General features: G+C 37.4%; 1 protein-coding gene across 1 annotated transcript in view; it reads left to right on the top strand.

Annotated features, from left to right (window-relative positions):
* Nucleotides 1–19,573, top strand: part of DCDC1 (doublecortin domain containing 1) — a 452,054-nt gene that overhangs the window by 419,092 nt on the left and 13,389 nt on the right. Inside the window, exons 29-34 of the mRNA XM_073809437.1 lie at nt 1,156–1,341; nt 2,751–2,954; nt 4,137–4,338; nt 7,411–7,563; nt 8,285–8,386; nt 18,577–18,713. Coding sequence (XP_073665538.1) covers nt 1,156–1,341; nt 2,751–2,954; nt 4,137–4,338; nt 7,411–7,563; nt 8,285–8,386; nt 18,577–18,713 — 984 coding nt within the window. The remainder of the gene's footprint in view (nt 1–1,155; nt 1,342–2,750; nt 2,955–4,136; nt 4,339–7,410; nt 7,564–8,284; nt 8,387–18,576; nt 18,714–19,573) is intronic.

The raw sequence follows: 19,573 nt of genomic DNA, 5'->3' as shown, positions 1-19,573 counted from the left end.
TTTTATGCTCTGAGTCAACAATTTGGGCTAGGCTGAACTGGGCAGTTCTGCTGGTCTTGCCCAGGGTCACTAATGTGGCTGTAGTTATCTGGTGGCACACCAGTAGTTTGGTGGTGCTATGGTGTCTGAATGGTCAAATCACATGTCTGGTGGGGGCCTTAGTTCTCCTCAAGGCTTCTTAAGTAGGCTAGTTCAAGTGAGCTCACATTATGGTCTCTGGCTTCCAAATGCAGCCAAAAAAGAACAAGCTGAAATGTGCAAGCACTTCTTATGCATCTGCTTGCATCACATTTGCTAATGCTACATTGGCCACAGCAAGTCACATGGCCTTGCCCAGATTCAAGGAAAGGAGGAAAGGAGCAAGAAACTCTTATTTCTTGATTGGAGGAGTAGCCAAATGACATTTCAAAAGGGCATGCAAACAAGAATGGGATGGTTTTACTATGGCCATCTTTGCAAATAATCTGCCACAATTTCTAATGGCCTATTTCAGAGTTGTAAATTGGTACCAGTTTACTTCTAATGGACTCCAGTAAGTAGTGGTTTTGTTTTTGTTTTTTTGTCAGCTTTTTTGTTGCTTTTTTTTTTTTTACTTACATTTTTAACATGATTATGGACTCACGGGACTTTACCTATTCAAACATATTTGAAGTGTTTTGGTTATAATTTTATTTTACTCCCAAATTGTCCCACTTTGGGCCAGTGGAATGTCCTTCATGTTGGCGCCTGTGTCTTTTTTGACATAATGCCTTTACTTTTGGATGGATTATTTTTTTCTGGGTACGCAAGAGATCCTTGCTTCTCTTGTATATTTCTTGCCCCAAATCTCCAATTGGAGATTCCTCCAAGAAACTCTGATTCTGGATATAAGTTATACTCATTGATGTTGAATTGTCATTGCCTCTAGGCTTTTTCAGTCAACAACGTTTGGAAATATTTTGCTCTATAATAGTTATAATATAATTATAATATAATTATATTATATTATATAATAACTAATAATAATAATTAGCAAAATAATGCATTCATGTTGAGATTTCAAATTTAGCATTTGGGGATCATAAGAGTGCTTTATTTGTATGGTAAAATATTCTATAAAAGTGCTATCATAATTTAGATACACCCAAATAAAAGCATCTTTACCTCCATTTTCAGGGATACTATTATCTCTCACCCAGTGGAAAGAAAAAAACAATGCTCTGTTTGGCATGTGGGCGATGCATGAGAGCAGAGAAGAGACTGAAACAGTTGCTTCCAGGGCTGCCATTCCTCTGTGCCTCAGGCTCCGAGACCCAGAAGCCCTTCTCACAAGGACCTTTCAAGGTCATCGATGTGGCCAGAGTATGTAATGATCTGAGCTCTGCTAACACATGTGTGGCATCAGTTTGGAAACTTTGATACATTCATTACTTGCCTTGCACTCAAGTTCATCTCCACTCATCCAATTCATCTTTCGTTGAGGCACCTTTACCATTCCACCTGCATTGATTTCCTTTTCCCCACTGTAACTTAAAATACATTATCTGTTAATAGTTCGATATACTCTTTGAAGTTAATTGGGCTCTTCTGCAGCTTTAATCGTCTCCTGACACCTTGCACTACTCCCTGTGTTGCTTTTAGATGAGGAAGTAACTGCAAATCTTTACTTAGTGGAGTAGCTTTTTGCCTATATCCACAGGGTAAACTCCTTTTTTCCTAGTATTTTCAGGGCTAATTTGATCTGTTGTTGTTAATGACTCTTCATGTTGGGTGCCTGAATTCATGCATTCATGTCTAATACTATTTTTTTTAACAGCTCATGGAGAAAATAATCTCTGCTGCTTTCCTGTGATCTTAATTTAAAATGGCACCATTTAAAAAATCCTTTCCTTCAAGTTTAGAAGTGAGAAGAGCTAAGAGGAACTTACACAACTGTATAAAAAGGAGCAATTCCTTAGGGGTGGGAACCTTCCACCTGGTGTGCTCTTCAGGGCTTGCAGGTCTTATTCCCAGGTCACTGTCCTCTCTCCCCTAAACCTGATACACATTGCAGAAGAGCAGGGTCGTAACAGTTGCAGAAAACATCAACTGAAACAATCACTGAAGGAAAAGGGGAGTCAGTCCTCTGGGAAAGCCTGCAGGCATTTGGCTTTGCTTTGGTAACAGTAGGGTTGTGTTAAGGAGGTGGGGGTGAGCTGATCGGAAAGAATCCCCAGTGTTACAGCATCTTGGACACAACTTCTCCCTCAGGGCAGCTTCCTGAGTAGCCATGAAAAGGAAAAGGTGAAGTGTGGCGTTCACCACCCTCATTACCATGTGGTTAAGGCTTCACTCATTCCCCTCCTCATTCATCAATGTCTGCCGCCATAGGATGGCATCATCCTAAAGTCAAAGAATAAGAGAATATCTTTACTACTAGCGTCCGTTACTTCAACCCCAGGCTCTCTCTGGCCCTGGCATCCTTCTTCCCCATCTCCTGTCCAGGGGAAGGCAAAGTAGAAAGCAGGAGGAGGCCAGAAACACAAGCCAGAGGCCCAAAGTCACCTAGAGACTCAGTGACAGGGCTGGGAAGAGAACTGAGGAGTTCGGACCCAATGTCCTTCCCACTACAGCACCTAATACTTTTAGCATATGAAGTGAACATTTCAAAATGTAGATGCCACACCCATGTACACACACAAATCAAGAGGCTGAAGTATAACAAAATAATAAAACTAAAAGAAAAAAAGTTTGAGTTGATCTATGTTGTTGTTCTTTTAAAAAAAAATCAGGCTGATTTATCTTCTTATGAGGCTGAAAACACTTTAAGTTATTATGAAGAACGTCTGTTATCTTTACGGATGAAGACCTGCACGCAAGTTGTATCTCATAGTGGCATGGCAGTTACTCACCAGAAGGCAGTGAAAATAATTGCATACAAAAATGGAGATGGATATCGAAATGGGAAGTTAATTGTGGCTGGAACATTCCCCATGGTGAGTGGCTATCACTTAAATGCTTCTCGAATCATCAGAGGTAATGATAATGGTGATTTCTCTGACAAGAAAAAAAGCAGTGAGATTGAGTGACAAATATGCCTGGCCAGTTTTACCAATTTAAGCTGCTGAGATCAAGATCTCTGTTTTCTTAAAGATGTTATTTTTGATGGTATTTCTTCGGATATAGACTTAGAAAAATGAGAAACAGAAAGCCTTTTTTGCCTTCCTTCCCCTTCCAGCTTCAAGTTGTATGTCAGCTCAGTATCCTAAGGGATGCCACCTCCTTTATCATCTGGAGAATCGGAGCACTAATTTGTTGATAGGGGGTTTCATTTCATTTTCAAATTGGAGAGGCAGGAGTTGTGCTAGGAGGGAACATGTGATTTCTGTCTTAGAGGCTGCTCCCCACAGCCATGGGAAGGGAGGAGAGTCCCCAGGACCCAAACCCAGCCTTGTCCTTCCATTGCATGATGGTTGTCTTGTGTCTGTACATTCTGGCCAATACCTTTAACAACATATTTTACAAGCAATGTTAAATATGATATGGAGTTACCCTGGAGACTTCCTTGCAAATACACACACACATAATCATTCACTCACCCCTCTGAGTACGAACAGATTTTTTATTAAGATATTGTTGTTCAATGGACTAAGCAAAGGACAAAAGTTAGCAACTCCAGAATTCACCCTGGGACCCTGGCTTTTGTGGTCTTGGGCAAAAATATTAACCTTTCAGCCTGATTTCCCATCTGCCAAATGGAAGTAATAATGTGTCAGTTCTTGGTTTGAAAGTCAAGTATTCATTTATTTTAAAGCAGTTCATCTGAAGTGTTAGAATAATTTTATTCATTCTTAAGCACACAATTGAAATTGGATTTCTAGGTTTACACTTCTTAGGAAATAAATACTCTGATGATAAAATGTATTAACATACAATAGCTGCTGTGTTAAATTTTTGGAGCTAAGAATTTTCACAGATGGATTGGACTAATTTGTGAGATTATGTAGGACAATCCAATATCAAAAATCATCTCTAATCAAAGATCAAGTTGGTAGCTATTGCTTTCTGTTTTCTCAAATTAAAGGATTTTCTCAGAGTTCTAAATTAACACGCTCATCATGATTATTCTCAGTTCTACCACCATTTCTTCTCAGTTCCTTATAGTCTGTGTTTTTTAGCTGCTTGCAGAGTGCACGGAACAACTTGGTCTTGCCAGAGCAGCCTCCAAAGTATATACCAAAGATGGAACCACAATCCTTTCCTTGTGGGATTTGGTTTTATGGGCTCTTGATAAATCTTTTATCCAGAGAGACTCTGAGGGACAAAAGGAAGAGGCAGCCCCTGTTGGAACAAAAGAGACACCTGTTAAAAGTATGGAAGGTTGGTTACATTCTACAGGATTTAGCTGATTCTACTTACGTTTGATCTTATGAAAGTTAAATGTAATTCTTTCATTCAGTCACCCCTTCGAGAGTTAAAAAAAATCACAGGAAGCTACTCATATGAAATTCTCATAATGTTTTTACCTTGCAGAATAATAAGAAAAAAATTTTTTAATGTAAATTTGATTTCAGCCCCAAAACAATAAACAAATTGCCTAGAATTTATAAAACATGTTTGACAGTTTAGCTACTTTATGCAACATGAGCAGGTTCTGTTCTTAAATTCAGAACCAAAACCAACTGGAGACCGCTTAAGAAAGTGGGACTAGATCAATGCAAATCTCTTCCTACTATTAGAAGAGAAGGTGTCCTCTCTACACCTCCTGTCCTCCAACTCCCCTCCCCCGTCTCCACTGCTCCTATGAACTCCCAGAAGCTACAGCAAATGCACCCCTATCACAGCTCCTAGCACATTGTGTTATAATTATCTGTCTACATCTTTGTGCGTTTCATTAGACTAGGTACAACTTGAGGGCAGGACCTGTGCCCCCAACAACAATTTGGTAAATGAAAAAGAGTCTTGCTAGCAGTGATTCGGCAGTTGTCTCAGGTTTCCATTGTTGTGTTGAGAGGCATGGTTTAGAGGTTAAGAATGTGGATTTTGGAGCTGAAAATACCAGGGTTCAGCTCCTACCTGTCACTTGTTAGATGAATGATCGTGGGTACTCTCTGTACCTCAGTTCCCTCATTTGTAAAATGAGGACACTAACAGTCACATGAATATATACTAGTTCAGTCTTCATAAATATGAATGTGTATTCGTAAGAATATATGTGCATATGAATATATTTCACTTAGATTCATGCCTGGTTGATACTTAGCAATTTAATAATATTAGTTATCATTATTGTGTGTAGGATTAAGGAGGAAAAACCCACTCCTTCCTGTGTGTCTCTCCTTCATTCTCATACTAGTATCCCATTCCCAATGCTTCTGACACCAGACCTGTGGGGTTTTTTCCCACACCAACTCCCACACCGTCTAGCTGGATGTCCTACAATTTAACTCAATTCTGACACTACCTACCTGGAGATAAGGTCAGATCCCACAGGTTAAGGGCCCAGTCTCACAACACTGCTTCCCACTCACCCCATTTCAGAGGTCCAGACCTGTGCTTCTGACTGAGTGGCTATAAATTGGCTCCCTCCTCAGGTTCAATTAATTTGCTAGAGCAGCTCACAGAACTCAAGAAAACTGTTTACTTACTGTTTACCCATTTATTATAAAAGGATATGGTAAAGGATACAGATGAAAATCCAGATGAAAGAGAAGCATAGGGTAAGGTACGTGGGAAAGGGCATGAAGATTCCGTGTTTCCTCTGACACTCCACTCTCCCAGCATCTCCATGTGTTCACCAAGCCAGCTTTCTGAACCGTGTACTTTTGGGATTTTTATGGGGACTTCATCATGTAGGCGTGATTGATCGTCAACTCCATTTCTAGTCCCTCTCTGGAGAATGGGGAGTAGCGTTGAAAATTCCAAGTTTCTAATCATGGCTTGGACTTTCTGGTGACCAGCCCCCATCCAGGAGCCCAGCAAGATTCATCTCATTAGAACAAAAGACACTGCTAGCACCCAGGAAATTCCAAAGAATTTAGGAGCTCTGTGTCAGGAACTGGGGGCAGAGACCAGTATTTTTTTCTATTATTTTATAATGATATTATTTGTTTGGTTTTCTAATGAGTTTTAAAAAATAATTATGTGAATATTTAATGCCTAGCTGATCACTAAAGCATATAGTTCTGCCTTTATTTGGCATGTGGAATATCTGATCTCCACGTTCTGGAAGATTTAAAATTTCAAACATTCTTCTTTCAAATTCTTATTTAAAACCTGCTTGGAGGTAATGTTATTCATGCAGGTCTACCAAGAGGGTATGGCCATCCCTTCCCCTCATATTCTAAAGGTTATCCTTGAATCAGGCAGGGGCATTAGCTGGCTGTCCCCTTTACTGAATCATGACTTGGAGTTATGACATCGGTTTGCAATGAGGAAATTAAAAGAAACAGGCATCAATCTAAAACTCAGTGTCATGCTTACTATAAAGGCGGTGGTTAAAGGCACTGGCTCTGGAAGCAGATGGCCTTGATTCTAATTCTGGCTCTGCCCCCGCCTGGCTATGTGACTAAATCACAGTTACTGTACAAAAGAGGAGTGGACCTACCTCAGAGTATCATTTTGAGAATTATATGCGATAATGTATATAGAGGTCTTAGTAAAATGCCCAGCACATAGTAAGTTCTCAATATGTATTAATTATATATTAGGATACTGTTTGCTGTATCACAAATAACCCCTTTATGAAGACCCTGAAATAAATTTCTCTAAGATCTCAGGACCAGGAAAGTTGTATCTTGAGGAATTTATCTCTCTCTGTCAGCCATGTGTATCTTGAAATGGTGTTTTCCTCTTTGCTTTAGCCACAAGGATTCTCAGCGCCCAAATAGTGCTTTATCTCCAGCAAATAAAAACAGTGTGGTATTCATGTCTAGTATCATAATGATGATAAATATATTATCTAGCATTTTTTGGATGCTTGCACAATTAACTAGACCAAATATTATTCTAAACACTTTCCTTTTTATAATCATCCCAACAGCAGAATGAGATAGATACTATTAATCATTTAATTGATGAGTTCTCTGAAGCACCTTATCTCTGGCTTTGGTCTATTCCTATACTCCTTTTTCCCCTTCCTTGCTTTTTTTTCTCTTTATTTTATCCCTTTTCAGAGTAGATATTTTGGTAAGCTACCTCATATTTTTTTCATAACTAGATAAAGTGTAAGAAAGGAATTAAAATATGTATTTACAATAAGATTTGTTTAAATTATTTAGTTGCATATGAAGTTTCTGATCAGATTTATGTATTTGCATCTGGTTTGGGCATTAACCTGTTTAAATCAAGTCATTAATGAAGAATAAAATATTTTGAATAAACAAGTGAATTCAGCAAGCAAATTTATTCATTATTCATTGAACAATAGTATATGTGTCATTTGTTTCCCAGGAACAACAAGAATGAAAGTGAAAACCAAATTATTTCCAAAGTCTGTGACATCTGATAGTTTGGATGATATAGATAAGTCTTTGCTCACCCTCATCCTCAGAAATCCTATTGCCATCTGGGTATCTTGCGGTGAACCATTTCTAAGTCCGAATGGTAAGTGTTTTGTTTTTGCTTTCTTTCAAGCAAGTGCATAAAGAGAGAGAGAAATAAATTTTTTGTCACCATAAGAAAATCAGTTAAATGTGTATAATGTCAACATAATAACATCACATTTATGCAAAGAACAGGAGGTTCATCAATTAACATGTGCACAAGGATAGCTATACTCCTATATTTGCACAATTGCCTGTTTTTTTCTTACTGGAATGGAGTATTCTGCATGGAAAGTGTCTAATTTCATTGATAAAGAGATCCTTGGTCTATAAGACTGAGAATAATGATATACATTAGAAAATAACAAATGAGTTTAATTCACACTGAAGACGACCTGTCTGCACATTTTCATTTTTAAGAATTGCACCCTTTAGGCAGTAGGTGGATGTTTAAAAAAATGGATGGTTCCAAGGAAGACTTTCATCACCTCCAAATAGTTTGTGGAAATAGAAAATGAAATATGGCTATTACATATGGTAAATCTATATAATAAAACAGCACTGTTCTTCTTTTTTCCCCCTCCATTCCATAAAGAAATGCCTTAAGCCCTGTCATCTTTCAAATGAAGTTTCTTTTAATGACCCTTACCTTTTAATTACTTGTTTCTAATTGAATTTGTTTCTTGGAGCAGAAAGTTCTTTATAAATTATTGGCTTGCATGATAAATTACTGTTGATAAGAAGAATGCAAGATAAAATATCATGTCGTTTTTTAATTCTAGCTTTGAAGAAAGCAGAAAAAATAAAAAAACAGAACTGGCTAAAAAAGGACAAAATTTTGGCTGATCTAGACACTATGAAACACAAACTGAGACAGTTAAAAGGTCAGTATGAACTAAATCAAGTATCACCATGTTTAATTCTAAACCTTTAATTCTTAACCTTAATTTGCTGGTAGTTTTTTTTTTGACCTTTAGATACCAGATGTTTAACTGAATATTATATATTGTGTTACAAAAGTCACTTGAGCAAGTCTAAAACCTATTAATATATCTTTTCAGTACTGATTTTGTATTTGTAAATTTTATATTAAAATGAATATCACATGATTTATATACACATTTTTAAAATTTGGAGGATGTGTGGATCATATAACCACCCTATTGGTTTTGAAACAATTCCTGAACTGACATTTTATGGACTTTGGAATTAGTCATTAAACAAGACATTCTGTTATTTCTTAGGTATTGCTTGGGAAGAAGTTTTGTTAAATAATCTGAGTGAGGAAGTACTAAATTCTTCAAAGATTAGTGTCTTTATCACAGAAGGGAGGTTATCTTGTTATGCGGCATAAGATATGTTATTCATAGACAAAGTGATTGATTGACAATATTTGTCCTCTTCCATTCTCTTTGTCACAGAATCTTAAGTTCCTGATCTTATATTATTCCCAGCACTTCAGACACCAAATGATTCTTTGGGGAATAAGTATGTTATGGCCTTTAGTCTGGGAAGGAATGCATTTCAGGCTCCGTAACTGCCATAGCAGGATTTCAGCTCCTGAGTATCTGTACCGTCTGGTGTCAGAAACATGTGACTCTTACTTCAATAAATAAGACAATTAGTCCTAAGTGCACTAGACAGCACTCTGGGTTGAAATGGCTATTTTTCAGTTTTTACCAAAAGAATTATTGGGTCTAACTGAAAAGCATCTATTACTATTGCTAACCTCTACTGCTCCAACTGCGTGACACTTGCACTTGAATGTCCCATAGGCATGTCCAAAACTGAAGTTAACACGTCACCATATAGTGACCATACCACCATTTCATTTCATATCTTACCACACCAATGCCTCCTTCATTTCTTCTGTGGGCATTACCACAACCAGGTGTTCCATCTCAAGGAGCTGGGAGTCATCCTTGGCATCTCCCACTCTCGCTATCTCTAAGCAAATATCAGTAAGTCTTGTTGCTTTGAATCTGTTTTTCAAATGAATTCTAAGGATCTTGATTCCTACTGTCATTATCCAAGTTCAAGCTATCGTCATCTATTCTTTGGGTTACTGGGTCAGCTTTCTGTTCAGTTCCCTCTGCCTCAAACTTTTCTCTCTCCTGTTCTCTTGGATTGCTTCTCATTATTTACTTTTCAGCTTACTGGTTATTTCTCCTAAAAGTCTTCACTAACATTCTAAGTCAGGAACAGTGTGGTTTGTCATACCCTTAACTTCCCCCGATAACCCTTATCACTTTATTATACATACCTGATCATATGACTGTCTCCCCTATGTTACATTATAAATTCTATACCCTTCTAATTTGTTCTCTGAATAGTTGTAGAATTATTTAATTAAAGAATAAATGGAATTTCAACCATCCACTCCAATGAGCTTTCTAAGCTCTATTTCTTTATCAAATTAAATCAATAGAAAGTAACATATTAAAAATAGCACCCGGCAGAGCTGCTTTTACTGAATTCTGATTTTATATCATGTCTTTAGCTTTTATGATAATTAAGTATTAAAAAGGTATTTAAAGTTCAGTTGGCATCATCCACAATATCACTGTGGAAAACAGTCTTTTTCGTCAGATGGTGTCCATTATGGAGAAATCCATTAATGCAGTTTCTCTTAAAATTTAGTACTAAGATAAATCTTGTCTCTACTGCTAAACTGTTATGTTTTCTGCTATTAAATGTAAATTCATTGCTAACTTATAAAATACCTACTGTGAGGATGGTCTTTTCTAGTTGCTGGGATTAGGAGGAGAAATAATAGCAAGTTTAAATTCAGTAAACTGCAGTCCCTGTTGTATTGTAAGCTTCTGTTTTTTTCCTTTTTTAAAAATTCAATCATTTTATCATTTTTTTAACATCTTTATTGGAGTATAATTGCTTTACAATGGTGTGTTAGTTCCTGCTGTATAACAAAGTGAATCAGCTACACGTATATATGTATCCCCATATCCCCTCCCTCTTGTGTCTCCCTCCCACCCTCCCTATCCCACCCCTCTAGGTGGTCACAAAGCACCGAGCTGATCTCGCTGTGCTATGCAGCTGCTTCCCACTAGCTATCTATTTTACGTTTGGTAATGTGTATATGTCCATGCCACTCTCTCACTTCGTCCCAGCTTACCCTTCCCCCTCCCTGCGTCCTCAAGTCCATTCTCTACGTCTGCGTCTTTATTCCTGTCCTGCCCCTAAGTTCTTCAGAACCTTTTTTTTTAAGATTCCATATATATGTGTTAGCATACGGTATTTGTTTTTCTCTTTCTGACTTACTTCACTCTGTATGACAGACTCTAGGTCCATCCACTCACTACAAATAACTCATTTTCGTTTTTTTTTATGGCTGGGTAATATTCCATTGTATATATGTGCCACATCTTCTTTATCCATTCATCTGTCCATGGACACTTAGGTTGCTTCCATGTCCTGGCTATTGTAAACAGAGCTGCAATGAACATTGTAGTACATGACTCTTTTTGAATTATGGTTTTCTCAGGGTATATGCCCAGTAGTGGGATTGCTGGGTTGTATGGTAGTTCCATTTTTAGTTTTTTAAGGAACCTCCATCCTGTTCTCCATAGTGGCTGTATCAATTTACATTCCCACCAACAGTGCAAGAGGGTTCCCTTTTCTCCACACCCTATCCAGCATTTATTATTTGTAGATTTCTGATGATGGCCATTCTGACTGGTGTTAGGTGATACCTCATGGTAGCTTTGATTTGCATTTCTCTAATGATTAGTGATGTTGAGCATCCTTTCATGTGTTTGTTGGCAATCTGTATATCTTCTTTGGAGGAATGTCTATTTAGGTCTTCTACCCATTTTTGGATTGGGTTGTTTGTTTTTTTGATATTGAGCTGCATCAGCTGCTTGTAAATTTTGCAGATGAATCCTTTGTCAGTTGCTTCATTTGAAAATATTTTCTCCCATTCTGAGGGTGGTCTTTTCATCTTGTTTATGGTTTCCTTTGCTGTGCAAAAGCTTTTAAGTTTCATTAGGTCCCATTTGTTTATTTTTGTTTTTATTTCCATTTCTTTAGGACATGGGTCAAAAAGGATCTTGCTGTGATTTATGTCATAGAGTGATCTTCCTATGTTTTCCTCTAAGAGACCTATAGTGTCTGGTCTTACATTTAGGTCTTTAATCCACTTTGAGTTTATTTTTGTGTATGGTGTTAGGAGTGTTCTAATTTCATTCTTTTACATTTAGCTGTCCAGTTTTCCCAGCACCACTTATTGAAGAGGCTGTCTTTTCTCCATTGTATATTCTTGCCTCCTTTATCAAAGATAAGGTGACCATATGTGTGTGGGTTTATCTCTGGGCTTTCTATCCTGTTCCATTGATATATATATTTCTGGTTTTGTGCCAGTACCATACTGTCTTGATTACTGTAGCTTTGTAGTATAGTTTGAACTCAGGGAGCCTGATTCCTCCAGCTCCATTTTTCTTCCTCAAGATTGCTTTGGCTATTCGGAGTCTTTTGTGTCTCCCAACAAATTTTAAGATTTTTTTGTTCTAGTTTGTGAAAAATGCCATTGGTAGTTTGATAAGGATTGTATTGAATCTGTAGACTACTTTGAGTAGTATAGTCATTTTCACAATGTTGATTCTTCCAATCCAAGAACATGGTATATCTCTCCATCTGTTGGTATCATCTTTAATTTCTTTCATCAGTGAGTTATAGTTTTCTGCATACAGGCCTTTTGTCTCCTTAGGTAGGTTTATTCCTAGGTATTTTATTCTTTTTGTTGCAATGGCAAATGGGAGTGTTTTCTTAATTTCATTTTCAGACTTTTCATCATAAATATCTAGGAATGCAAGAGATTTCTGTGCATTAATTTTGTATCCTGCTACTTTATCAAATTCATTGATTAGCTCTAGTAGTTTTCTGGTAGCATCTTTAGGATTCTCTATGTATAGTCACGTCATCTGCAAACACTGACACTTTTACTTCTTTTCCAATTTGGATTCCTTTTATTTCTTTTTCTTCTCTGATTGGTATCGCTAAAACTTACAAAACTATGTTAAATAATAGTGGTAAGAGTGGGCAACCTTGTCTTGTTCCTGATCTTGTTCCAGTGGAAATGGTTTCAGTTTTTCACCATTGAGAATGATGTTTGCTGTGGGTTTGTCATATATAGCCTTTATTATGTTGAGGTTAAGTTCCCTCTATGTCTGCTTTCTGGAGGGTTTTTATCATGGGTGTTGAATTTTGTCAAAAGCTTTTTCTGCATCTATTGACATTATCATATGGTTTTTATCGTTCAATTTGTTAATATGCTGTATCACATTGATTGATTTGAATATACTGAAGAAGCCTTGCATTCCTGGGGTAAACTCCACTTGATCGTGGTGTATGATCCTTTTCATGTGCTGTTGGATTCTGTTTGCTAGTGTTATGTTGAGGATTATTGCATCTATGTTCATCAGTGATATTGGCCTGTAGTTTTCTTTTTTTGGTGACATCTTTTTCTGGTTTTGGTATCGGGTGATGGCGGCCTCCTAGAATGAGTTTCGGAGTGTTCCTCCCCCTGCTATATTTGGGAAGAGTTTGAGAAGGATAGGTGTTAGTTCTTTTGTAAATGGTTGATAGAATTTGCCTGTGAATCCATCTGGTCCTGGGCTTTTCTTTGTTGGAAGACTTTTATTCACACTTTCAATTTCAGTGCTTGTGATTGGTCTGTTTATATTTTCTATTTCTTCCTGGTTCAGGCTCGGAAGGTTGTGCTCTTCTAAGAATTTTTCCATTTCTTCTAGCTTGTCCATTTTATTGGCATATAGTTGCTTGTAGTAATCTCTCATGATCCTTTGTATTTCTGCAGTGTCAGTTGTTACTTCTCCTTTTTCATTTCTAATTCTGTTGATTTGAGTCTTTTTCCTTGTTTTCTTGATGAGTCTGACTAATGGTTTATCAATTTTGTTTATCTTCTCAAAGAAGCAGCTTTTAGTTTTATTGATCTTTGCTATTGTTTCCTTCATTTCTTTTTCATTTATTTCTGATCTGATATTTATGATTTTTCCTCCTGCTAACTTTTGGGGTTTTTTGTTCTTCTTCTCTGACTGCTTTAGGTGTAAGGTTAGGTTGTCTATTTGAGTTTTTCTTGTTTCTTGAGGTAGGATTGTATTGCTATAAACTTCCCTCTTAGAACTGCTTTTGCTGCATCCCATAGGTTTTGGGTCATTGTGGTTTCATTGTCATTTGTTTCTAAATATTTTTTGACTTCCTCTTTGATTTCATCAGTGATCTCATGGTTATTTAGTAATGTATTGTTTGGCCTCCATGTGTTTGTAATTTTTACAGTTTTTTTTCCTGTAATTGATATCTAGTCTCATAGTGTTGTGTTGTGAAAGGATACTTGATACGATTTCAATTTTCTTAACTTTACCAAGGCTTGATTTGTTAACCAAGATATGATCTATCCTGGAGAATGTTCCATGAGCAGTTGAGAAGAAAGTGTATTCTGTTGTTTTGGATGGAATGTCCAATAAATATCAATTAAGTCCATCTTGTTTAATGTGTCATTTAAAGCCTGTGTTTCCTTATTCATTTTCATTTTGGATGATCTGTCCATTGGTGAAAGTGGGGTGTTAAAGTCCTCTATTATTATTGTGTTACTGTTGATTTCCCCTTTTATGACTGTTAGCATTTGCTTTATGTATTGAGGTGCTCCTATGTTGGGTGCATAAATATTTACAATTGTTATATCTTCTTCTTGGTTTGATCCCTTGATCATTATGTAGTGTCCTTCTTTGTGTCTTGTAATACTCTTTATCTTAAAGTCTATTTTGTCTGATATGAGAATTGCTACTCCAGCTTTCTTCTGATTTCCATTTGCATGGAATACCTTTTTTCATCCCCACTTTCAGTCTGTATGTGTCCCTAGGTCTGAAATGAGTCTCTTATAGACAGCATATATATAGGTCTTGTTTTTGTATCCATTCAGCCAATCTATGTCTTTTGGTTGGAACATTTAATCCATTTATATTTAAGGTAATTATCGATATGTATGTTCCTATTACCATTTTCTTAATTGTTTTGGGTTTGTTATTGTAGGTCTTTTCCTTCTCTTGTGTTTCCTGCCTAGAGAAGTTCCTTTAGCATTTGTTGTAAAGCTGGTTTGGTGGTGCTGAGCTCTCTTAGCTTTTGCTTGTCTGTAAAGGTTTTAATTTCTCCACTGAATCTGAATGAGATCCTTGCTGGGTAGAGTAATCTTGGTTGTAGGTTTTTGCCTTTCATCACTTTAAATATATCCTGCCACTCCCTTCCGGCTTGCAGAGCTTCTGCTAAAAGATCAGCTGTTAACTTTATGGGGATTCCCTTGTGTGTTATTTGTTGCTTTTCCCTTGCTGTTGTTAATATTTTTTCTTTGTATTTAATTTTTGCTAGTTTGATTAATATGTGTCTTGGGTGTTTTTCCTTGGCTTTATCCTGTATGGGACTCTCTGCACTTCCTGGACCTGACTGACACTTTCCTTTCCCATAGTAGGGAAGTTTTCAACTATAATCTCTTCAAGTATTTTCTCAGTCCCTTTCTTTTTCTCTTCTTCTTCTGGGACCCCTACAATTCAAATGTTGGTGCATTTAATGTTGTCCCAGAAGTCTCTGAGACTGTCCTTTCTTTTCACTCTTTTTTCTGCTCAATGGTAGTTATTTCCACTATTTTATCTTCCAGGTTACTTATCCATTCTTCTGCCTCAGTTATTCTGCTATTGATTCCTTCTAGAGAATTTTTAATTTCATTTATTGTGTTGTTCATCATTTTTTGTTTGCTCTTTAGTTCTTCTAGGTCCTTGTTAAACATTTCTTATATCTTCTCCATTCTATTTCTGAGGTTTGGGATCATCTTTACTATCATTACTCTGAATTCTTTTTCAGGTAGACTGCCTATTTCCTCTTCATTTGTTTGGTCTGGTGGGTTTTTACTTTGCTTCTTCATCTGCTGCATATTTCTCTGTCTTCTCATTTTGCTTAACTTATGGTGTTTGGGGTCTCCTTCGCAGGCTGCAGGTTCATAGTTCCCATTGTTTTTGGTGTCTGCCCCCATGGCTAAGTTTGGTTCAGTGGGTGTGTAAGCTTCCTGGTAGAGGGGACTGTTGCCTGTGTTCTGGTGGATGAGGATGGATCTTGTCTTTCTGGTGGGCAGGACCACGTCCAGTGGTGTGTTTTGGGGTGTCTGTGAACTTACTATGATTTTAGGTAGCCTCTCTGCCAGTGGGTGGGATTGTGTTCCTGTCTTGCTAGTTGTTTGCCATGGGGTGTCCAGCACTGGAGCTTGCTGGTCATTGAGTGGAGCTGGGTCTTAGCGTTGAGACGGAGATCTCTGGGAGAGCTCTCGGCGACGGATATTACGTGGGGCCGGGAGGTGTCTGGTGGTCTAATGTCCTGTACTTGGCTCTCCCACCTCAGAGGCTCAGGCCTGACACCTGGCCAGTGCACCAAGACCCTGTCATCCACATGGCTGAATGATGGGCAAGTCAGAAAGGAATCAGGTTTCCGGCCCTTGGATTGTGGCCGACTCAGGATTGGGGCTCCACAGGTCTGCCTCTGGATTGTGAGCTTCTTGAGCATTGGATGAAAGAGGAGGTTTGGGAGGTATGAACAGTGACCAAATCAATTATATCGTATTATTATAAGGATTGGTAAATACAGCGAATTTTTATTGAGCATATACTGTGTACAAAGTACTATGGTAAGCTGATTTTACATTTCATTTGTAAGCATGATCATTGCTAATATTAATGAAATTGTAGTAATAACTTTGTGGGGTTTTTATGATTAAGTTACAAATGCCAGATATTTACTACATGCTTAGTACAGAATGAATATTCACTAAACATTAGAACAGGGATTCCTGAGAAGGCAGTCCATTTTCCCAGTTGGGATCTTAAAAACAGATAAACAAAACTGAAGGATGGCAGATCAGGCCAAAGTATCACCTTTGTTACATATAAAGGCAATGCTGGAACATTTCATTTAGTGGGAGAACTAAATGGATCTGCTAACTGAAACCCCAAATGAGGTGGACTAATCCTTTCGGGCACATATGGTGCTGAACCAGGAGGCACCCTCCCAATAAAGGAGAGATATGAGGAGAGCTGTCCAGGTGAGATTTATAGTCTGAAAGAACAGCAAAGTACCCACGTTCTCTAGCTTTCCCCATTAATAGTTAGATATTCTCTTCCCCCCTCCCCCACCAATCACATGTGAAATAAAACAGAATATATGGAAAATGTAATAAGAAAATAAAAAGTAATTTATTCAATACATTTTTGTTTTGTTTCTATTTGTTATTCTTACCTACATAAAGGCTAGTTTATTATGAAAATCTTTTGTGATGATATTATGTCCCTTTATAAAAGTTAGAGTGCAAATGCTTTCATTTTCTGAAGACCATTAGAAACAAGTTGACAAAAAACAATAATGCATGTGTTTTTTGCTGTTTCTTATATTCAAACCCTGGCTCTTAACAGTGTAAATGATAAACTATTGGAGAACTGTCTTTAGTTGAGCAAAATTTTAGTGTTCAAAATGCATTATAAATAAAATATTTATTGAGATGTTATCCACAAGAATTTTTGCAGATAAATTAATGTTGTCTGTACATTATGAATAGAGTCAGCTGAAAACTATATTTGGCATAAATTTCTGTTATGTATTTTTCTGGTGCCACTGTGCTCTTCTCCAAAACATGTTGCCTAATGGCATTGTCACTGTAACTCATTGGCTGTTAATTCAATTATGTTTTCTCCATAACCATAAATTGCATATGAATGCTTATTAGGTACATAGAGTTCTGATTTCCCTGAAAAGTCATTTCTGCCACCTATTTTTATTGCTGGATCTATTTACACAAACTTGAGCTATAAGAGCACAAATGTGTTATCCTCTACAAATGCTGAGTTATTTTCAAAATGTTTTGTTCATAGTCACGGTATGAAAACCTGCACATTATAAGTCTCCTGGCAACAAAATTAGGACTTAACGTCATTTCAGCATTTCTATTATTTTATCCACCTAAGTGTTACTTTCTCAAAAAAGCCTTTTCTGACACTTCAGACTAGGTCAGCAGCCTGTTTTACATGCTTTTACACACCCTGTACTTCCATGGTGCAACACAGTTACAATCAGTTATTGGTGTAATCATTTCCTTGACATTTGCCTTCCTTACCAAAGTGTAAGCCTTTGAGGCAAGGACTTAGTCTCGAACATGTTTTGTATGTGCACCATCCAGCACAATGCCTGACTCATACCTGATGTTCAACATAGGTTTCTAGAAGGAACATCCAAGAGAAAGCATTATTTGTACTTAAGAAGTTTCGAGATCAGTCTGAGACTCAGTGCTCAGTATATCTTCAACCCAGAAGAAGAAAACAATTTAATAAGTGTGACCTTTAAACCTCTTTTATAATGATTTAAAGTGGTCTAGCTGAAAGAATGCATAAATTCAAATCACCACACTTATTAATGTATGCCTGTGATTCTTTAGAATACACCATTCCGATAAATATTTTCTCTTACCACAGCTTCTTAAGAGCCCAGAGGACACAGCAGAGGTGTCAGAAACTAATCGTGTTCGCAGGGTATTATTAGATAGAAAAAAAAAAAAGGCCTCCTGTCTCTTGGGTTAATATTATTTTAGAAATACTTAATCCCCAGGCTGCTAAACTAATTGTGGGGGAAAGGCTTATTATTAGTGAAGAGAACAAAACATATGTTCCATGACTGGAAGAGATGATGGGCTATATAGGTCATGGATTCTATTTGACTAAATTACCGCTGAACCATATCGTGGATGAGAGGTTGGGGCCAGTGTGGAAGTCAGCGTGTTATCTTTCTTTTCCATCTGTACACTGAGTATGCATATCCTGGCTATTTAAAGCCTCAAGCTCCCATATGAAGAGACATTGTTAGATCTTATTACCTTAGGCATCTTTGCTTTTATGATATATTTAGTATTTTACCCTCTGCTCCCAAGTGAAATGATTTATGCATAGAAAGCCAAACCAATTTATTTGAAATCTGAAAGCCTATCATCAGAAACATTTCCAGAGACTTCTTTCCCCAGGGCGGCGGGTAGCAGCATGTCAGCCAGCCACCATGGTTCCCAACAAAAGCCCTGTGCAGCCGGTGGTAGTGGAAGGAGGCTGGACTAAGCAGACTCAAGAGGAAATTAAACTCATGGACCTTATAAGACATACAGAGGTATGATCTTTAGGACTCCAGACATTAAAGACTCGGGCTCTTTTATAAGCTTTTAAAAGTACAGTATTGAATTTTTAAATTATGCTATTAATATATTCTCGGCATCTGGTCAGTAATGACCACATAAGCATATGCCAAGCATTGAGTTGGCATTTGGAGAGTAACTATCTAAGCCACAGCCAGCTCATATGAAAGTCTGTTTTGTTTGAATGGAGACCAGAAATTATGACCTTAGCAAAGAAGAGAAAAAGGCCCAGTGGATATGTACAAAGGTAATTATAATAAATGTAGTCAAGTTGAGCCTTATGGCTTCATTGCTCATCACTCCGAAGGGTATGTCTCAATATGTAAAAAGAGGAAGGAGCAAAATACTAATTTCAATGGAGACATTCAGAAGTGAGGAATTCAAAAAGCAGTTTCAATCCAATTGATTAATCAGACAGGATTGCCAGACATAAAAAAGACGAGAAGAGAAAGGTCAGCTGTTGAGAGAGGATTGGGGATAGAGAGACCTGGGAAAACTTTTTGCTTTGTGAAGTTTTTCATCAAAATGATGTGTTCTTATTTAATAGGGTTTCTCAAATCATGAAATGTGTTCAATCTAAATCTTAGGCGTGTGCCCAAGTCAAGGTTACTAGAAAAAAGAAATTGACATCGCTAGAAATATGACTTCTTGCCAAGCTAAGAAGGATAAATCACTGACCAGGGAATGAATGCAAAGCATTGAACTAGGACATGCTTGAAGTAGGATGAAAAGCTGCCTGGCAGGGATCTGGCAGAATATAAAGGTGGCTGCTGTATTTTAAAAGACAGAGAGTAAAGCTTTAAACAATAGTCATGTACATTCCCTTAAGCATGTC

The sequence above is a fragment of the Tursiops truncatus genome, chromosome 8 (genome assembly GCF_011762595.2).
Source record: "Tursiops truncatus isolate mTurTru1 chromosome 8, mTurTru1.mat.Y, whole genome shotgun sequence".
NCBI lineage: Eukaryota > Metazoa > Chordata > Mammalia > Artiodactyla > Delphinidae > Tursiops > Tursiops truncatus.
Note: the sequence above shows the minus strand (reverse complement) of the source record. Positions and strands in the feature narration are given on the sequence as shown.